The sequence below is a fragment of the Pezoporus wallicus genome, unplaced genomic scaffold (assembly GCF_028554395.1).
Source record: "Pezoporus wallicus isolate ANWC-B61680 ecotype Strahan unplaced genomic scaffold, APGP_CSIRO_Pwel_v1 contig_4131, whole genome shotgun sequence".
NCBI classification, from domain to species: domain Eukaryota; kingdom Metazoa; phylum Chordata; class Aves; order Psittaciformes; family Psittacidae; genus Pezoporus; species Pezoporus wallicus.
The window spans coordinates 785,601-804,833 of record NW_026641950.1 but is presented as its reverse complement, the minus strand read 5'-3'; the positions used below and the strand labels follow the sequence as shown (position 1 = coordinate 804,833).

Sequence of the window (19,233 nt, the reverse complement as noted above, 5' to 3'; positions counted from 1 at the left end):
CCTTTTTTGTCTAACAGCCTTGAAGACCTCTTGCCCTTCTCCAACAGCCACAGCTCTTGTCACTCCATTAGAAATGGTTATTTCTAATTCCACTTATCTGTCTCAGATCAGAGCTTCCCAAAACTTCACAGTGCATAACAGACCACCCATCTCCTGTCCCCAAAAGCCATCCAGAGCACCACCCAACTCCAAATCTCATCAGTTTTTCCAATGTCCTGCCCCAAACATACTTCTGCCCAAACTCCCCATCTTCCCTGATCTTCTGTCACAGGCTCTCTGCAGCCACCTCTCACTGTTCCGTGGTCAGGACCCCCAAACACTAATTTCCCAGCAGTGATGGGTGCTCAGCTCTACATCTCTTGACCCATCACCTTTGCTTGAAGAATCTGCCAACACCTGCACCCACTGCAAGGAGCTGAGCCCACCTTCCTTCATCACAATACCTCCTCCCTCGTCATCCTCCCTTTCTCCAAGGGAAAGACCCAGCTCCTGCATCTCACAAGGATTTCTGAAACCTAGATACAGGCTGCAGTTCCCACCAATGCATTTTAAAAGGATGTTCAAAAAGAACAAAAAAAATAAGATCTATTTCAGGAAAACCAGATCAATTTAAACCATTTATTTCTTTTTACTCTGCAATTAGGTCTGGAACTTCCATTTTTATAGGATTTGGCAAATAAAAGCAGAGAAAATGCACATGTAATTTTTTCCCTCTTTTTTAAATCTTTCCTTTACATCTCTTTGGCAAAGAGATTAACCCCAGACAGCATTTTTGCCTTTATTTCCCTCTCTTTAGCCCTGCATTTAAAATGAAGGTGGGGGAGGTGAAAGGGGACTAAGATCCAAAGAATTAGAGGCTACTTGATCTTCTTTGTAAATAATTGCAGTACCATTGACTGAGTGCCCTGAAGCCCAGCTGCCTGCTGACAGACTGCTGCATCAGCAAAAATTCATCTCCTTTTGCAGCAGTCTTTAAAACCATCATGGGTTGAATATAAAGCATAGTACAAAAAAAACTCACTACCAATCCTTGATGACACACAGTCACTTTCCACCAAATTCAAACTTTTTTTTTACTATCCACTTGCACCAGGGGTGTTGCCTCTATTGTGCTTATCCGTTCTTCCATCCTCTTGGAGGGAGTAGTGTTAGTTGCTTCATTCTCACTGAACCACTCTTTTTCCATTGAGATTTCTCATTGCAATCAGAATGTAGGAGGCTGTTTAATTAATCACTTTATTAAACCTGTTTTCACCTTTGAAAAAAACCACTTCATTCTCCTTCATTTATAGTGTGCTAATTCCTGCAAGGCTCTGTGATGCATACAGCTATGGATCAGCACTCTCTGTTCATCCATTTTTTGTGATTAAATACCTGGGTGAAGAGGCATAAGGACAACCTGAATAACAAAACCCTGCTAGGTGCCTTATTTAGACCTTTTCCTATTCAAACCTCATTGTTTCAGTACAGGAACATGTGTGCTTCCTTGTAAACTGTACATGTTAATTTGCTTCCCAGCCTCACGCTGCAGCCAGTGTTAAAAAGATGAACAAAAATCAAGGTACAAGGGAATGGGACAAATAGGAGTCCCCATTTTGCAGCCATGCAGAACTTTAAAGGCTAGAATGAAGCAAGCCGGAAATCTGGTTTGAGCTATTCTTTAGCAAAAGCCACTAAATCTTCAGCAGGTGATTGCTGCAAACTGTCCCAGTAAATGCAGCTAGGGATAGCCCACAATGTGAAAAAAAAACATCAAGCCTTCTCTAACATATCTCAGAAAGTGGAAGATCTACTGCACTCCTAGAGGAGACGCTGTAGTTGATAGCACACATCACTAAGTAGAGACCTGTTTCCTGGTCAGAACTGGTCTTCTGACAACTCGATTAAGGGCTCTAATATCACTGAAATAATTTTCTGAATTTATGGTCTCCAAATCAAACTGTGGCCATTTTGCAATGGACAAGATGGGGAGGTAGAGGGAGGTGCGTTTCTAGCTAAAACCTGGAATCAGCAATAACGGTAGGCTTTTCCTCACTCATCCCCACTTCATGGGAGTTCAGGGGTGTGAAGTGGTAGTAAAATCAAGCTTGCTGTCTCCTGTCTGGCTTGATTCTGCAGTGCTAGTGGGAACAAATGACAACATAGCACTTCAGCCTCAAGGTAAACCTCATTACTCTGATTTGAAGGGGAAGAATATGATTTCTCAAATATCATCCTTTCACTCTGAGCAAAAAAAGATCCCACATTGTTACTGTGCAAAATTAAGTAATTAGAGTTTCTCTGTGCATCTTCTACACCACAAAGAATTCTTTTGACTGTATCCAAAGGAAGAGGGAGGTGGTCTTTTGTAATTAATCATTTTAGCTGAAAATAAACAGTATTTCCATGGAAAACATTTAGATGTGGACTTGATGAGGAAGGAGGTGTTGGAGCTGCTCACCAAACCTTGCTTACTGCAACAGATGCTATGTGTCATCTGGCTCAGAGAGGTTGTACCTTTTCATTCATCCCTCCTCCTCCATCCAGCCAAACCGTTCTACTGCCATCACAACCATATTCAACACAGCTGTCTATTCTGTAAGGGCAGCAGCAGCAGCCAGGTCACAAGTGAGCCTTGCAAGGGAGTGAGAGTATATGTAAACCTCCTGTTTTGTGGAGACACAGAAGCAGCGCTGGCAATCAATCACATTGCGATTTTCAAAGATTCCCTTAAAGCCCAAGCTGCTGTTCCCGTGGTATTGCTTTAAAGCTGAGTTTTCATTAAAATTAAAATGAAAAGAAAGTGGTTCTAGCCTTCTTGGCAGCAGACAAAATCCTGAAGACATTAACTGAATGTACCTCAGAGACTCAAAACCTAGACTGCAGATGCAAAGGAAGAGTCTTAAATTTTCAGTTTGCACTTATATCTCCACTAAAAAAATAAATCATGGTATTAAGGAGATAAAAGAGAGGAGGAGTGTGGGGGTTTTGGATATTTCCAGAGGAAACTGCTTCACCTGGCCCCAGCACAGCATGAGGGGTGGTTTCTTTCAGAGGGTGGAGAAAGAGGCTCTGTGATTCTCTGCTCTTCCCACCAGCAATGCTCACTTCAGCATCACGAGAAGGGAAACAGACTTTCAATTCAGCAGCTCCTGCCCTCACCCACCTTAGTCAGCCCACCAGGAGGGCAACAGTGCTGGTTAGGAGCAGGTGATGGATCAATAGGAACAGCTGAATGTTCTGTGCTTCTGATCCACCAAACACTGCGGAGGTCATGCTTAGATAAGCACAGGGAGACATACAGTCAGCTTTCCACTAAATTTCATAATTCACTACATTTTTACTAGCATCTTTTTTTTGCTTGAATATGTTTATTTTTATCCTTCAGGCAAATATTTCTTCCTCTTGTGTACCTTTTATGTAAATCAACGGAGGTATTTGGCATGCTATATCAGAACTGCAGCTTTACATATCACTGAAGTGGAAAATAAATGGAAATAGCTACTGATGCCTCCAAGTACAGATTTATTTCAAAATGAAACCTGTGGTTTGGGGGGTGAGGGAGAAAGAGTGGGCAGTACACGTCTAATGATTTCTTATTGTCTTACACGACATTGGCTCAGACATTTTTATTTCATTCTGGGATGTGGTTTTTCTCTCTTTTCAGGATGATCAGGGAGAGATGGTGGTGGGTTGGTTGCTCATTTTAATCATATTGAACAAAATCAGATCTTTACTTACTTAGTAAACATTGAAGATTGTATTTATAAATTCCTCTCTCATGCTAGATATTTAAAGATAAATAGTGTTTGAAGGAAAAATGTATCTGCTGTTCTGCCAGTGACATCGCTAACAGAGCCACTGGCTGAGCAAACTGTCGTTTCTATATTCACAGGGATCAATACAAATCTGTTTTCATGAATTTCAGTATAAATCAGTAATGCTCATCCTGACACTGCTGAGTTGCACTGACAAGAGGAGAAGCAAGTCCTACAGCGCCAAGGACTGTTCCTGAGCCATGACTGCAGCCCACTATCCTAATTGTACTGGTTGTATGCCAGCGGAAAATTTAGGGCCATTTTTGCTTAGTGTCTTTGGACTCTTGGGGGCAAATTTTTTAAAACTGTTACCATAACTAGGCAGTACTTGAAGGAATCACTGAGGACAGATGCAAAATTTGCTGCTTCTGGAGCAGTAGGCAGCCATGCAGCCAGGCCAAAGACCCACCTGGCCTTGTATCCTTCCTCCAGACCACCTATCCTATACAGCTGCTGAGGGAGAGGAGGAATATGTAAACCTGACTGACAGGTAAGCATGTCTTCATCCTATACAGCTGCTGAGGAAGAGGAGGAATATGTAAGCCTGAATGACAGGTAAGCATGTCTTCATTCAACATGGTCTCAGCCTTCAGTTATTCTCAGCTTTTAGATTCAGATATGATTTCTATCCTCTTAGTCACCCAAACTGGATTTCTCTCAAAATAACCTGTCCAGTGTCTCTTGAAACTATGTGGCATCCACATATCCTTCAAGACAAGGACTTGCAGGTCTACAGGGCACTACAGGAAGTGTTGCTTTCTTTCATTTGTTCCAAACCTGGCTCCTGGTAGCTTCATTTGTTAGCCCCTTGTCCTTGTGCTAGTGATGACAGAAGCAAAGTATCAGCCTCATGGTCCTTTAGTTTTTTAGAGCAATAGTTCCCAGACTTCAGTTATTACTGCCCTGCTATTAACATCAAGGCGACAGAGAAGGGTTTTGCCACGAATTCACATTCAAAGCTTTGGTTTTGCTGGATCTAGCTTTTAAACGCACCATCAACTGGACTTCTTGGGGGTGTCACATCCCCCTTGGTATTGCTATTGTTTCACGAGCCCAAATATATTTATTGCTTCTCTGCCTGCAACCCCAGGATATAAAAAAAATCAGTTGTATTTTAAAGGCCAAATCCAGTTTTATTTAATTTGTCCCCATTTTTATTTTAGTTCTTGCTGCAGTGCGGAAATGAACGGGGTTTTGTGGAGCTCTGTTTGTGTTCCTATAGCACCTCAGCGTGTTCTGGTAGTACACCAGGCCTGGAAATGTGTCTAGTATGAAAAAATGACGACCTCTTCTACCCCTCCACACATTACAACTCTTATAAAGCTCTTAAAGATAGTAAAAGTATTAAATATAATCTGACGCAAAGAATGTGGGAGATATGGCAACAAAAGAAACAGTGAAATGGCATGTTTTCTGTTATATTTAACAAAGCAAATGATTGTAAATGTCCTTCCAGTACTACCTCCTGAATACAAACTTTTCAATGTGTAACATGTGGTGCTGAGATCATTCACATAATTCTGATATCCGGGGGGGGGGGGGGGGGGGGGGGGGCATAAAACAATAGAAGACAAAAGAAAAGACAGAAGACAGATATGGCACTAGCTGTTCTACCATCATGGCAGTGTAAAAGTTCTTCAGCTTTTAAAGCACTGCTGTGCATTAGCAATTGGAGAAATGCTAGGGAAATGTCAGCTCTTGACTGAAAGGGCAGAAAAACAGATCAAAACAAAAAGATAATTTAAAGTTGTTGGTTTGCTACATGTAGCATGTACAAACAGTATTTTGAAATATTTAAAGGGTGCAAGATTTGCTTCACATGATACAACAGTTGAATAGCAAAGAAAATCAGAAGGGTTTACCTTTGTCACATCTTCCAAGGCTGCTCCCTACCGAGGTGGCAGGTTTCTCAAAAGGATGAAATACACACAAAAATCAACAGACATTTCATCTTTAGTGATATGTTCCTGCCAAGACTTATTTCACATCTTCTTTTAGTATGCCAACCAGCCCAGATTCAAAGAGGTTTTTGCCTTGAAAGCACAGCCTCGAGGGTCTAGGGAGTGGTGGCATGAAGTTGCTCTCTGGGCTTGGATACAACCTCCCAAATACACATAAAACAAGGGAGACATTGATTTTCGCTTGTGGTTATACAGAGACGCTAATAATAGTGGTAACATACTTGGAGATTCACTACACTGAAATCTTTGATCAGTTGCCCCTGTTCATGTCAGTGGCATGGGTACTTCCTGACTGGTCTGGGGCAATCTGAGGAGACCCAGTGTCTGAGATCACTGCTGCTGAGGGAAAACTGCAGCCTGACAACTAACTGTATAGATGCACACTGAAGTTAGGTACTTATTTCCAATCACGTGCAAGCCCAACAAAACGCTCTGCTGTTAAAAGCATATTTCTGACAATCATGTTCTGATATTATTACAGAATTTGTACTGTAATTTATTGTAATGAAATTAATTGTAATTTCAAATTTAGGAAAGTCAGCACAGAGGACTAATTCAAAATCTCCTATAAGCATACAAGATTATTTATTTCCTCTTTTTGTTTTTTTCTTTTAGCCTATATCTGGAATCCTACAGGTGTACTTTCTGCATTAGCTTCAAAGAAAAGGAATGCAGTACTACAAAGGTTTGTGGGGTTTTTGTTTGTTTTTTTTTCCTGCGCACAAACCTGGGACATCCTTAGAGGCAGATACCAAATAAATCTACTCAAGCTAATCACAGCGCTCAATTATTTTTGTTTTGGTTTGGTTTGGTTTTTTTTTTTGCCTAGAATATATTTGAAAAAAAAAACCCAAATCAACCAAAAGAAAACCCCAAACAAATAAAAAAAAAAAACAAACAGAACTCAAAATTGTGTAAACAGTAAAAGTAAAATATTTCAAATATTTAAATTTATTTTATTACAGATGGCAGGAATTTGTTAAGGTTATTTCTACATTCCCAGGCAATATTGCTCAGGCATAACTTCTCTCTAGACTAGAGACAAATCTAAGTTATTTTCATTGCCTCTTAAGACAATTCAAACGGAATTTATTCCGTTCTTTACTCAGCAAACTGGATAAGAGGTCTAGCCCTTTAAATGCTGTTGTTCCAGTTTTTAAGGAGAGAGGCTATAAAACGGGGGTGCTTCATTAAAATACCAGAGCTGGCACCTCTCAGAGGCACAGGAAAAGAATATTCACTGAGTAAGTAACACATTATAAATTATAATTGAGATTCAATTCTCCCAGGGAGAAGAGAAGGTAACATGTCATTTGAAGTGTTGTGAGTTTCTGAGAGTGGACCAGGAGTTTAGAGTGTATAATGATATCATTAAGAAATGCCCTTGCAAAGCAAGCAAAATTATACTGTGCTGTTTCTTGAAAACCACAGGAACTCTTTATTGTTCTGTCAGCAGCAGTTCAAAGAGCTATGTGACCCCATTAACATTCACTCAGGCATGTATAACAAATTGAAAGAGGGAAATTTCTTGAATAGTTAATTAAATTTTGTGTGTTTGAACATCTAATGGTGTAAACCATGTGAGCTCAGCACCACAAAACGCACACCTTGCACACCTGGTTTACCTCACAGCTTTATGCATCTTTTAATATTTAGAGGAGAAAGCAATATCAAATACAGAGAAAGAGCATGGAGGTTGGGAAGTGGAAAAACCTAGATAATGGCCAGCTGATCTGATGGCTGTGGTTGAACAAATCTAATATTTGCAGTAGTTCTGCTATGAACAGCAATTATTATTAGATGACCAGAGCTCCATTTGAACCCACATATCCATGGCAGAGACTGGGTAGGAGTATGTGGGGTGATAAAACTATTAAGTGTAAGGTAGAATCTTGCAGAGAAACCAAGTTTCTCTCAGTTTCAACAAGAGACAGCTCTTCCAGCCAAACTATTTATTTATTTCTGTGTGAAAAGTTGTAGCCTTTTTATTGAAAATGTTGACTTTTCATAAAGAAAGCTTAGTTGCAGAGATTCTGCTGCAGCAGGACCAGGACTGCAGCTTGGCTGTTTTCTGCTTCCTTAGTCCTTTCTAAATCTGGTTGTCCAAGTGGCTCTTGCACACATGATGCCAAATGACTACAAACAGTCTCCATGCTGCAGTGATCGTTGACTCAGATTAGGCATAGTGCCCAACAACAGAAACTGAAGTTTGCCTGATTGGTTTTGAGTGCAGATGTTCTCTTTTTGATAAAAAATTCATAATTTGTCTGAAAAAATGGAAGGTAATTTTTTGGCATAGTTAGAAAACTTTTTTTTTCCCAGAGAGAATGAGTAGTAGATGTTGTTTCCAGTGTTAGCAGAAACACACTTACATAGATTAAGTCAGAATCTTTATCTGTACCAATTCATTAATTTAAATTACAGTACAGATTCAGGAATCCTTATCTCTTTAGGAGTGTCCACTTGCACTTTTCCTCACAGTTTGATAACTGATATCAAATGATGCGATAAAGGAAAGGACCATCACAAGGAGGTTAATGTTTTCTGTGCTATGCTGAGGAGATGTTATTTCCAGACAAACTTTTAAATTCAGGTTCTCTGTATTTCTAAAAGGAACCAAATAAAGTTAGGATTGTTGGAGGTACTCTTCATGAAACTTCACACAGAAGTTAGAGTAGGACTCTTTGTAACTACTGCAGATGTCCATTTACATAAGCATTCCCACCAACCCACCAGAAACCATCTCTTCCAGACATTGAGCACACGTGCTACTGAGAACACTTCTACTGATCCAAAGATGTTCCTAAATTCTCTTGGAAAACAGAAAAATAGGATTTATATTAACCTATAAGCCTAGGCAAGCCTGAACTCTATTTTTGGTTTATTGAAAGTTCTGCTGTTATCATCCATAATTCTTAAACACCAGCCAAGTATTTCACTTATCACGTATATATTCATGCTTCTGCCTTTGTTCTGAAAAACTGTCAACTTGATGACATTCCAAATGTACCTGTTATTTGTAGAATATTTGCATTTTAATTATTTGTGTTAGCTATGCTTTTTCCCTAGCTGCATTTTCATTGCATATAGATTGGAGTTGATCAGAAAGCCTCTTCTGAAATGGAAATTATTTTTATTACACCTCAGCCATGCTTTAGGCTGGTTCTTCTGTAAACAGTTTGAAACAGTGGGAATGTGCTCAGAATGAAAAGTAGAATGCACATTCAAAAGGGCTAATACATGTCTACCAGAAAGAGATGTAAAACACATCCTGAAAGAATCATAGGAAGGTTTGAATTACAGGGCAGTACAGCCTCTGGAGGAATTTCCACTAAAATTCTTTTTTCCTCTGAAAATGTCCATTTGTTGGAATCAAAGCTTAGGAGGGGGCAAGGGGTAGAGAGGAGGGGAGAAGGAAGTAGGATGAATTTTTCACTCGATGTTTTCATCTTTCCTTGGAAGACTGAGATGTTTCATGTTGACATTTTTGCATCAAGGAACCCCTGCTATTCAGGAATGCTTGTTTCAAGTGTTAAGCTCTACACAGTTAAGAAGAGACACAAAAATGCTTGAGAACAAAATGTTTGAATGCTTCAAGATCACCAGACAAAAAGTTTAAGTTGATGTGCAAAATTTCCAGAAAGTGCTTGGATGTTGAAGGCGATTTTCTGCATGCCTGGAAAACTTACAAAGTGGAAAATCACTTCCTACCATGGTGTATTAGGGTTGGAATTACAGGCTCCCTCAAGACAATGGCAAAATCCTATTCACATCAGTTGGAATTTCACCTCAAACATTGTAAACATTGTACTCCTCTTTGACCATACGGATCATAAACCTACTGACCATAGAAATACATTTGACCATACAAAGTATTAAGGAATTTATAAGTTACTTTGTTTAGAAGGAAATAACAATAATAGAGGTTTTCAAGAGAATTGCTGTGGTAGAAAAGTCCTGGTTTTCTGTACGTAACAGGAGTCAAAGAATAAGGCAAACATTTCTCAGTCATTGTCGTTATGCACAATTTAAAAATGTTACTGTCTGTAGCTCTTTGTTAAAAACTTGCATCAGAAATTATGACCTTGCCTTGAGCAGCAAAGTGGACAGTGTGGACACAGAGTCCTGGCCAGAGCCCTCTCCTGCATTCGCACAAGCTGAGCTGCTTGCTCTTGCACAGCAGAGACCACAGCCAGTTCCACTGATGCAGCACACTCTTGAAGGTGTGTGCTAAAAAGGAGGCTGTGTAAAGGGATAACTGGTCTTACACTGTCACAGCTGTTTTCTCAGTGGGCTTAAATTTCACTGCTTCAGCATGAGCCCTCTCTCAGACAGTGCCAAGACCTTCCCTGCCTGTGCTCAGGAGATAATCCGTGCTGCATAGCACAGTGTACAGGAACATAATCACTCCTACTCTTGCTGCGACCTGCCTTCATCTCCCTAGCCACAGGTACCTCTAGCACTGCCTCACATCACAAACAAAATAGTACCCATTCCACCTCTGTTGACACATAAGTCTCACTGAAAAGTCACTACTGTATCTTTTTGGTCTGGTCTTGTAAATATGGTCTTTTAATATTTTTACATAATTACTTTATATGTTTCTCATAGCAAGAAGGTATCTGTAGTACACACACTCTTCAGGAAGCTTTCACTCAGTTTCTGTGCTAAAAAGGAAAAGGCTCTTCGGGTTGTAAAAGAAATTACATAGTTATTGCAGATGCATCACTCCTGAAGTTCTGCAAAACTAAAGAGGACAGGAATAATGTAAATTAATGCACGTACATTTGGCCACGCTCACATTTTATGATACAACATGAGCTATTTACACATCTGCTGGTGGGAGGGTTCAAAGATGACTGGTTTTAGCTATAGCTGCCTTTTTGCTGGCTACCAGTAAGAAACAGCTGCTTTCTGTTCTAAGAAGACTTATTGCAATAAACTTTTTCTTTTCTTCTTGTCTAACTCAACAACTCAGTGAGATCTTTACTGAAATACAATAACTGGCATTAAAAAAAGACATTCCACTTAACATATCCAGCCTCTCATGCTGTCCACATTGCAGCTTATCCTTTACTCACAGCCAAAAGCCCCAAAGCCCTCCAACTGGCAAACATGACTGGGCTGATCAATTTTACTATGCAGCTAATTCCAATTTTCAAGTGACAAGTGCAAGTCTACAGCTACTATGCTTTTCTTTTTCTTTGTTCCAGTCAAATCCCTAGAGATGATAGGCACACAATGAGCATAGGCTTTCTCTTGCAGACAGCAAAGTCTGTTTATCTACTTTTATTTTATATATAATGAGCCAATCCCTTTTCTTGTCTCCTATAATTTCAAAGGCACCCTCACTGACAGCTCAAAGTGCTCACTCTACATATCACAACAGCTGTTGGAGACAGATAGCATGAGCAATTATGGAATGATTCAAACTGACCTTCTTCCAATGGATACTAAGTGCCCATCTTTAGCTGTGACTTCGTGTTCAGCAGTTCAACAGAAGTCTCCAAGATGGAGCACATTACAATATTGAGGAAACAAATACCTACAGAACAGATTTGGGAACTTTTGAGACAACCTGTAATGGAAAAAAACTGGTATGCTCTTTCTGTATATATACTGCAAATGGTTTAATCCCAATATCTGTGTAAATGTGCAGACTTACATCTCTTACAAGTAGTGAATTTGAAATCAAGGAAGTTTTTTGCTGAAGACGTTTGGGAAGAAGAGTATCCCACTGCATTTTACAGCATCTGTTAAATTCTGATCTTTAGCCACTTTCAGATGCTGAACATCATTAGATCTTGAGGCTGTCTCTTTTTAGAAACACTTAAATCATTCTTATTGGAAGGAGTTCTCTATTTTCTTCACAGACCTGATTTGTCCCCGTCTGCAAGTAAACCCATGTTTTTCAGATAATCTTGCCTCTATGAGCATAAACTTGAGTTATTAGCAGATCTTCTATAGTTATTAGCAGGGACTTTAGTTTGGGAAGCTATAATACACCTTTTGGTCTTATCAACACACAATGATTATGACACAGGACAGCAACACACATGCTTTTATATTCTGAGGAAATTGCCTGTCTTCTGGTAGACCACTACTAAAGAAACAATTATCTACCCTCAAGAACCCAGCCTAGAATATCCCTTTCTCTTCAGTTTCCCTGTCCTGGGAAAGATAATGGAAAGGCTTTTGCACAAAATTCAAAACATCAATACTCTCTTAATCTTTTACATATCTTTAAATTCTAGACATAAAATCTGCCTTCAAGTAGGTTTCTTTCTAACAGGGGAAGGGAAAGAGGGACCAATTCTCAGTTGTCATAAATCAGTATTACTCTGCAGATGTGCACAGAGCCCCAGCCAGTTATACCACTCCAGCAACTGGCCTCAGCTGTCTGCTGATTCTGTATTTCAAGATTTTCAACATGAAAGACTGAGAAGCACTCAAAGCAATGAATGAGTGACTTTTGAGTCTACATTTAGTCTCCCAGAGATAAACAGCGGTAGGGTCTACACTGAGGGGCTTTTTACACTAGGTGCTAGCATTTTTTCACTTGTCCTTGTCCAGATCGGTGTGTAGATGTGCCTATATGTGGTTTTACTTGCCTCGCTTCTATTTCTAAAAATTTGATCTGTTCTGCCTTCTGTAGACAATGACAGAGAGCTCTCTTTCTGTTAATATGACCTGTTATAAATACCTGATGAGACATAACAGCATCATAGGATATTTATAACACAGGTAGAATTCTCCCTATACTACAGGTTTCTACAGAAAGGCTGAGCTAGAATAGTGTCCTTTAGAGTGTTCTTCAGTTTGTTATAAAGTGGATTTTTACTCACTTTACATTTTCAAGTAATGATGATAGTAGTATGTTCAGACATTCTATGTAAAGAATGGTTGTACCTTATTCTACTGCATCTTATATCCTGCATCCTTCACATGACAAAGAGTTCAACTGGAAGTACTAAGTCAAAGTGATCACATCTACCTGAGGTTTCAGAGTACAAATGTGTTTAAACAAGGAAAGAAGAGTCAGTTCCTTGCCCCATGGTCCAGGCTGGTGAAGGAAAGACCAAGTTTGCAAAGTCTCCAGATGCACAGGGACTGTCTGGGCTCTGTTCCGATCCACAGTTTGACCGTAACAAAGATTTGATCATACCAATCAACCCAGGTTATGCTGATCTGAAATGTGTTCCATTACCTCAGCTCGATTTCAACTTTGAAAAAGCAAGAAATTCTAACAATTAAGACAGAAGTCAAGTGCTTCTTACTAGCTATAATAGAATGGAATATTAAGTATTTAGATTTCCAGATGAAAATTTTGGAAACAAGCACATTTCCAGACTTTTTTTTTTTTTTCCCAAGGAAATTTTGGGAATATATTTCACCATAATACTTTTATTCTAAAAGAAAGCCGTTGTTCCAGAAAAAGATATTTTCCACTGAAAAACTTTATCAGCTCTGAAAGTTCATATCTTTCATTTAAAATTTGGAAAAAGAAACAGCCACAGAAAATTACACTTTGATATAATATTGGATTACACTTTTTTCCTTCAAGCCTTACGTTATAGCCTGCATTTTGAGCATAATTTTTATATTGGCTCTTCCTTCTGAAGCACAAGAAAAATATTTGATTGTATAATACAGTGCCAAGAGACAAATAATCTGCTGCTATAATTTAACTGACATTGTTTCTCAATCCCACATAATTACAGTGGGAAGAAAATAAAAAAAAATACACAAAAGCAAAACTAAGAAGAATAAAAACCCCAAAACAACTTTTAAACCTATTGCTCATAATGTGGTATCTCATTTCAGATTTTGAAATGGGATACCTCCAATAATGTCAAAAAACCCTGTTAGCTTGATTAGCTGGCTTGATCTCAGCATCGGAGCTATTCTGGACAAATGTACTTTGAACAATTTTCTAAGAGAAGCTTACACGGTTTCCTTTATTTGATTTTTTTTTCTCATAAGAATTTTATCAGTAGCAGTATCTGATTAAGGTGTTTGTAAGTCAAAAATCATTGATTTCTCTCCATTTTCTTCTCCTTCAAGAAATACCATTTCAAATTTTCACTGGATGATGATAAACTGAAGGTAATTAAAAAAAAAAATAAAAGAACTTTAATGGATCCCTAATGGACATAAATTCTGTCAAGTTATTTGCAGTGGAAATCTAGGGACAAATTCCTGTCTGCAGATCTTGGTTATTCAGTGTTGTTAATGCTATTTGCTGCAATGATTGTGAAATTTGAATCAAAGCCCTGTTGAACCCTAAGATCACTCCTGCAGTGATTCATCATTGTTACAAAGAAGGTGTAAGGCTTTTTTTTAAGACTCACTGTCCTTGCATATGTGAGTACAGCTGCATGTTACAGAATTATCAGAGAAAGAAAGAATATGGCCAGGATATAACCATTCACCCTACTTCTTGTTTTAGTACCTTGAGAAAGCCCTGGGCAAGTTAGACTTTACCTAAGGTAGTACTAGGTATGCCGCAGTGCAAACCTGATCTTCAGTTCAGTTTCGAATCCAGTTTACTGATTTGGGCCATAAGCCACTCAGCTGGGTCTTGGTAGACAGTGGCCTTCTGGCTTTGTTTTCACCAAAGCAATGGCAGGAGAGATCAGCCCTCATGCTGTTTTGAAAGTTTTGAACTATTTCTGGATGCTGTTGAAGAAGTTGTTGCATTTCAACCCATAGTGCTAGGTGGGGGAATTTCTAAATTGATATGTGCATGCATGTACACAGACTGCAGGACGTAGGTCTGTATATATTCTGCTTTGGATAAAGCAGAAGCAAACAGCATTTTTCTGTATTCACTGGTATTCTGTATTCACCCTACAATGAAAAGTCCTGTCTGGAGGCAAAGCAACTATATCTTCTGAAAAAAAACCAGCTAGCATTAATAAAAATAGTCTGGACTTCACTGGACACCCAGGCTATGTTTCCTGTAATACTTCTTACACTTCAGCCCTAATTCCCATGTTTATTAGAGGTCATCAAATGCAGTGGTCAGTAACAAACATCTTGCATACTAAGAAGGGACCATTTTTATATGCTTTACCTGCTTCAAAATTGGAACATGGGTTTCTTACCTTTGCCATTAGACTTTGATGCTTCTAAACTGTTATATAAAATGTCAAATGATCAGTCTCTTCTTAACTTGTTAGTCTTGTTAACTTGTTTGTCTGTAGTCATCTTGCTAGTCTCTTAAGCCATGATTAAATTTTGACTGCCATCATAAAATAATTATAAGATCGGCATGATACAGAGAAGTATAACTTCACAGATGAAGAGAACAGAGGGGAGAAATACACTGTGAATGGGAAAATCTGTTCACATTAAAAAATAAGGATCAGAAGCTAAAAGTCATTAAGTTATTGGCAAAATAGATTGCTTTTATATATGTCTTTCTCCACCTTTCCATCCACACGATAATTTTTTCTTTAGTGTGTTAAAACTCAAAAGATCAATACAGTGTAGGAAGGAGTATGGTATGAGCTCAAAGCATACAGTAGCAACTGTCTTGTGATAAAAGAGCTCAGTAGTCAGAGATAGTTTAGTCACTACGAAAACATTTGTTCTTGCACTGCTGTGGCATAATGTGAATTGCCATGCTGTACAAATACTTGTTTTGCATCTGCACAGCTTTCATCTAAAGTGGAGACATAAGGCTACTTTTAGATGATTAAACAACATAACTGAAAAACAGCATAGTTATAATGACCTATCTTGTGTGATGCTATATATATACAGAAATCCAAACAGAATAAAGAGTAGTATTAAGCAAATACGCTTTCAGCCACATGGTGATGTAATTCGTACTTCATCTCTCTGAGCATTTACAGACTATACAGTGTTTGGAACTAAGCATCTTATATAATCACAACATATTAATCTCTACAGACAAGTCTATTAGATTTGCTTAGTGCTGGTCTTACAACACAGGATGAATTAATATATGCACCTGTGTAATGTTTGTTCTCTGTACTTGGTGATAATGTACTACAGGAGCAATTTGAGGATAAAAATTAAATTAAATACAAATGCAAAAAATGAGCTGCCAATATATTAATTGGTTTAAAGCAATTTGAAAGTAAGGTAAAAAGAAAACCCAAATGCATAAATTTAAATTTTCTAATACACTACTGTTTATTTTTTAGCAGTTCTATATTTCGGAAAATTAAGTTCTGAGACACTGAATCAGATGAGAGCTAAACAAAGCTATGGGAAAATGGTTCAACTATGACATTACAATTACTGTTACATTCAGAGAGACTAGAAGTTCCTGGGTCAGATACCAACATGTGAAGATAAGGGTTCAACTCCACTAGAAATTGTAAGAGAGAATTATTTTCATACCATCCTCTTCACTAGACTCACACAGGACTTAATATGACCCAAAATCTTTCCTTAGAAAGGAGGACTGGGACAGTCATATAATCTGCCTGTCTGAAGATCTGTATATGCACAGTGCCTTAGCTGTGAGAAATAATAAGGAACTAAATCAATCTCCTTTTTTTTTCAGACATCATCATCTCATGAGAGTAGAACCTGACATTTTTGCTTCCAGTGACCTCCAATGCAACTCATATTGTGACTCTTCCTTTCCTGTGTGCAGGTCTTGCTTGCATTTCAACATTTTACATTAATTTTACATTAGGATAGCAGTAGTTCTTTTAAAATAATAATACAAAGAAGTCTTAATGAAGGTATTTCAACAGCAATTATGGGAGCCAAAAATACTCACCCCTAATATAAACCAACACCAATATTGTTTGCTAAATATGAGCTTTATAATCATGAATGACTTGCTTCTCTATACCTGCCAAATGGGAGTACAGCATTCACAACTCCTACAGCTCTTCAAGCCAGCCAGTGGTTAGAAAATCTAGGGCACATTATCCCAGTCTGTACTTTTTAGAGAGAGAGTTATATTTCTATTTATCACAGAGAAGAAAACAGTAACTTAAAATTAAATTAAATGCCCACCCACCAACAACAATCTAACTTCCTTAAATTGCAAGCACAGGAAGTTAGGCTAATGATTAATCATAAAATCAGCTTTGGTACTCCCAAGCTTTGGTACTTCCAGAAACATATTGATGCTGAGAACTGCAAATAAAATGTAAGCAGACAACCTGGCAGTGCCATGTTCAGAAATCAGATGGGATGTAAGCTGGACTGGCCTCTTACTAGAGAGCTGGAAGTGCAAAATTTGGACAGGCATAAGGACACCTTGCTGGAACCTGCTTTCCTTGTGAATGTCACTTGGCCTTATCTTCTTTCTGACTGGAGGGTTTTTTCAACCACAGAATGCTATTCTGTGAAGGAAGGCAGATGAAGTGATAGTATCAACAGGAGAAGATAAGGTATTGTCCTAGAGACTAATTGCACATCTTGACTTTCTAATTTGTTAAATAGACAAAAATTCCCCACAAAGGGGAACACAGGTTTCAAAGTGCTGGCAGATTTTTCTACCTCATTTTTGAATAACACAACGTAGAGACAATTCTTATCTAATTGTAGACAATTTGTTAGTCAAAAAACTAGTCGAATAAATTGTTCTTTCTAGTCTGTAAATTAAACTTAGAATGCACATACTCCAGGGAAGATTATTCCTGAGGTATTTATGACTGCAAGATACCTGAAAAGTACTAAAAATAAAATGAAAATAATAAACCCAACAGCTTATATAATCTCTCCTTTTAAGTATGCGGCTACAACATGAAACTTGTGGCCATTAAGAAACCTGGTCAAGGACTATGTCAGCCCCACTTTGAGCAGGCAGGTGGACAAGATGATATCCAGAGGTCCATCCAACATAAATAATCTTTGTATCCCATCAAATGCCCAAAATTAATAAGGTTGTGTCAGACTACTTCAAACCTAAGAATCCATCTTGGGTCTAGCAGCAGAGATGGGTTCACGCTGTAGTGGAAAGGGCTGAAGTGTTCTCTGAGCAGCACATCTTACCCTCACCCTCAGCTTACCCTGTCAGGCCCCAGCTACCTGGTCCTCATTTTCATCCTATCCCTGTAACACCACGTGGTTTAGCTTGCTCCTATTTATTTGCAAGCAACAAGTGTATACACAGCCCCTGAAGAGTCTGAACCATAATGTAGCAGGATCCTGTGTGACAAATGAAGGCAGTCAGAATGAGGGCACAACAGGAAGCCTGTCCTCCCTTCCCCTTATTTTTGTCCGACTCAAATGCACTCACATGAACACAGCGCACTTCCATCTGCTGAGGGAGCTACTCTCTTCTTCTGTCACCCTCTCTCTGCATACAGATGTGCTTGCATGTAGACTGCACACTCCAGAAGGCAGACGCTGTTGGATTTTAATCACCCTGAATTCTCTGATGGATTAAGCCTTAAATCCCTAACCCTCCTTTTAATGCTGCAGTAAGCAACACATATATTGCTTACACTAATTTACAGTTGAAACAAAAGTGGAAGACAGTCAAACTGAAACATCTGAAAATCAATCTATGTTGAAAGTGGATGGGACACTAAAGCATTCTGGATTATTTTCTCCACCCTTCACTCTGCCAACTGCCTGATGAGGCAAAAATCAATGTCTGCAGCAATAAGAGTTGCAAGTACATGTATTAACCTCCACCTACCTGTAGCCCTTCAATTGCCAGTTTGAGGATAGATGGCGTAAGCTTGGAGGCTTGCTTGAAGGAGAAGTTGCTCCAATCTATAATTAGAATGAAGCCATTTATCTGAAGCTCCTGATCTTCAATGAGCACTTCCAAGGACAGCAGGATAGCCCGGAGGATATCTATGAAGGAGTTCCTAAAGCCAAAGCAGAAAAAGAAGTGATCAGTGGTTGCAGTTATCTTCAAACCTCAAGATACTCAGCTTTGCTGTGGATGAGGTGTGAGGGAGGGATAGGGATTTATTCTGGTAGAGTTCTCCTGAAAAGAGAGTCATTTTAGAGGTGTCACTAAAGAGCTCCTTCCCTGAAACTCACATCCTTCTGCTTGGTGTGATAAGTCCTGCACACTGGTGGATAAAATAAACCCTGAATGAAATAGTTTCAATTCTTCTGGCATTCCTTACAATAGATTCTAGCTAAGCTACTTCGTGAAAATATTTGTCTGTGGTGACATGAAACATTCAGGCTATCAGTTTAAATCCCTGCTCTTTTGGATATACTTTACCAATCTGCTTGTTTGTTTGTTTTCCTTCTTTTCTTTCTATAGGAAACAGGAAAATTTGAAAAGGAAATAAATCAGTGGCATATTAATATAAATGGTATGGTTACAACCAGGCTCCTTGGCTTCCTGCTTGAGTGAAGGGAATGATTCTGGGCTTTGCACTATAAATTTTAATTGTTGCCTTATTTCTGCAAACCAAATGAAATAGAAAAAATAGCTGCATCCGCTCAAAATAGGAACTCTTTATTAATTAGCAGCTCCCAGTAGGCTGGCTGAAAGGCTTCCCTCAGCTCTG

General features: G+C 38.8%; 1 protein-coding gene across 1 annotated transcript in view; it reads right to left on the bottom strand.

Annotated features, from left to right (window-relative positions):
- CLVS1 (clavesin 1) overlaps nt 1-19,233 on the bottom strand; it is a 100,886-nt gene that overhangs the window by 45,252 nt on the left and 36,401 nt on the right. The window contains exon 3 of the mRNA XM_057426238.1: nt 18,399-18,573. Coding sequence (XP_057282221.1) covers nt 18,399-18,573 — 175 coding nt within the window. The remainder of the gene's footprint in view (nt 1-18,398; nt 18,574-19,233) is intronic.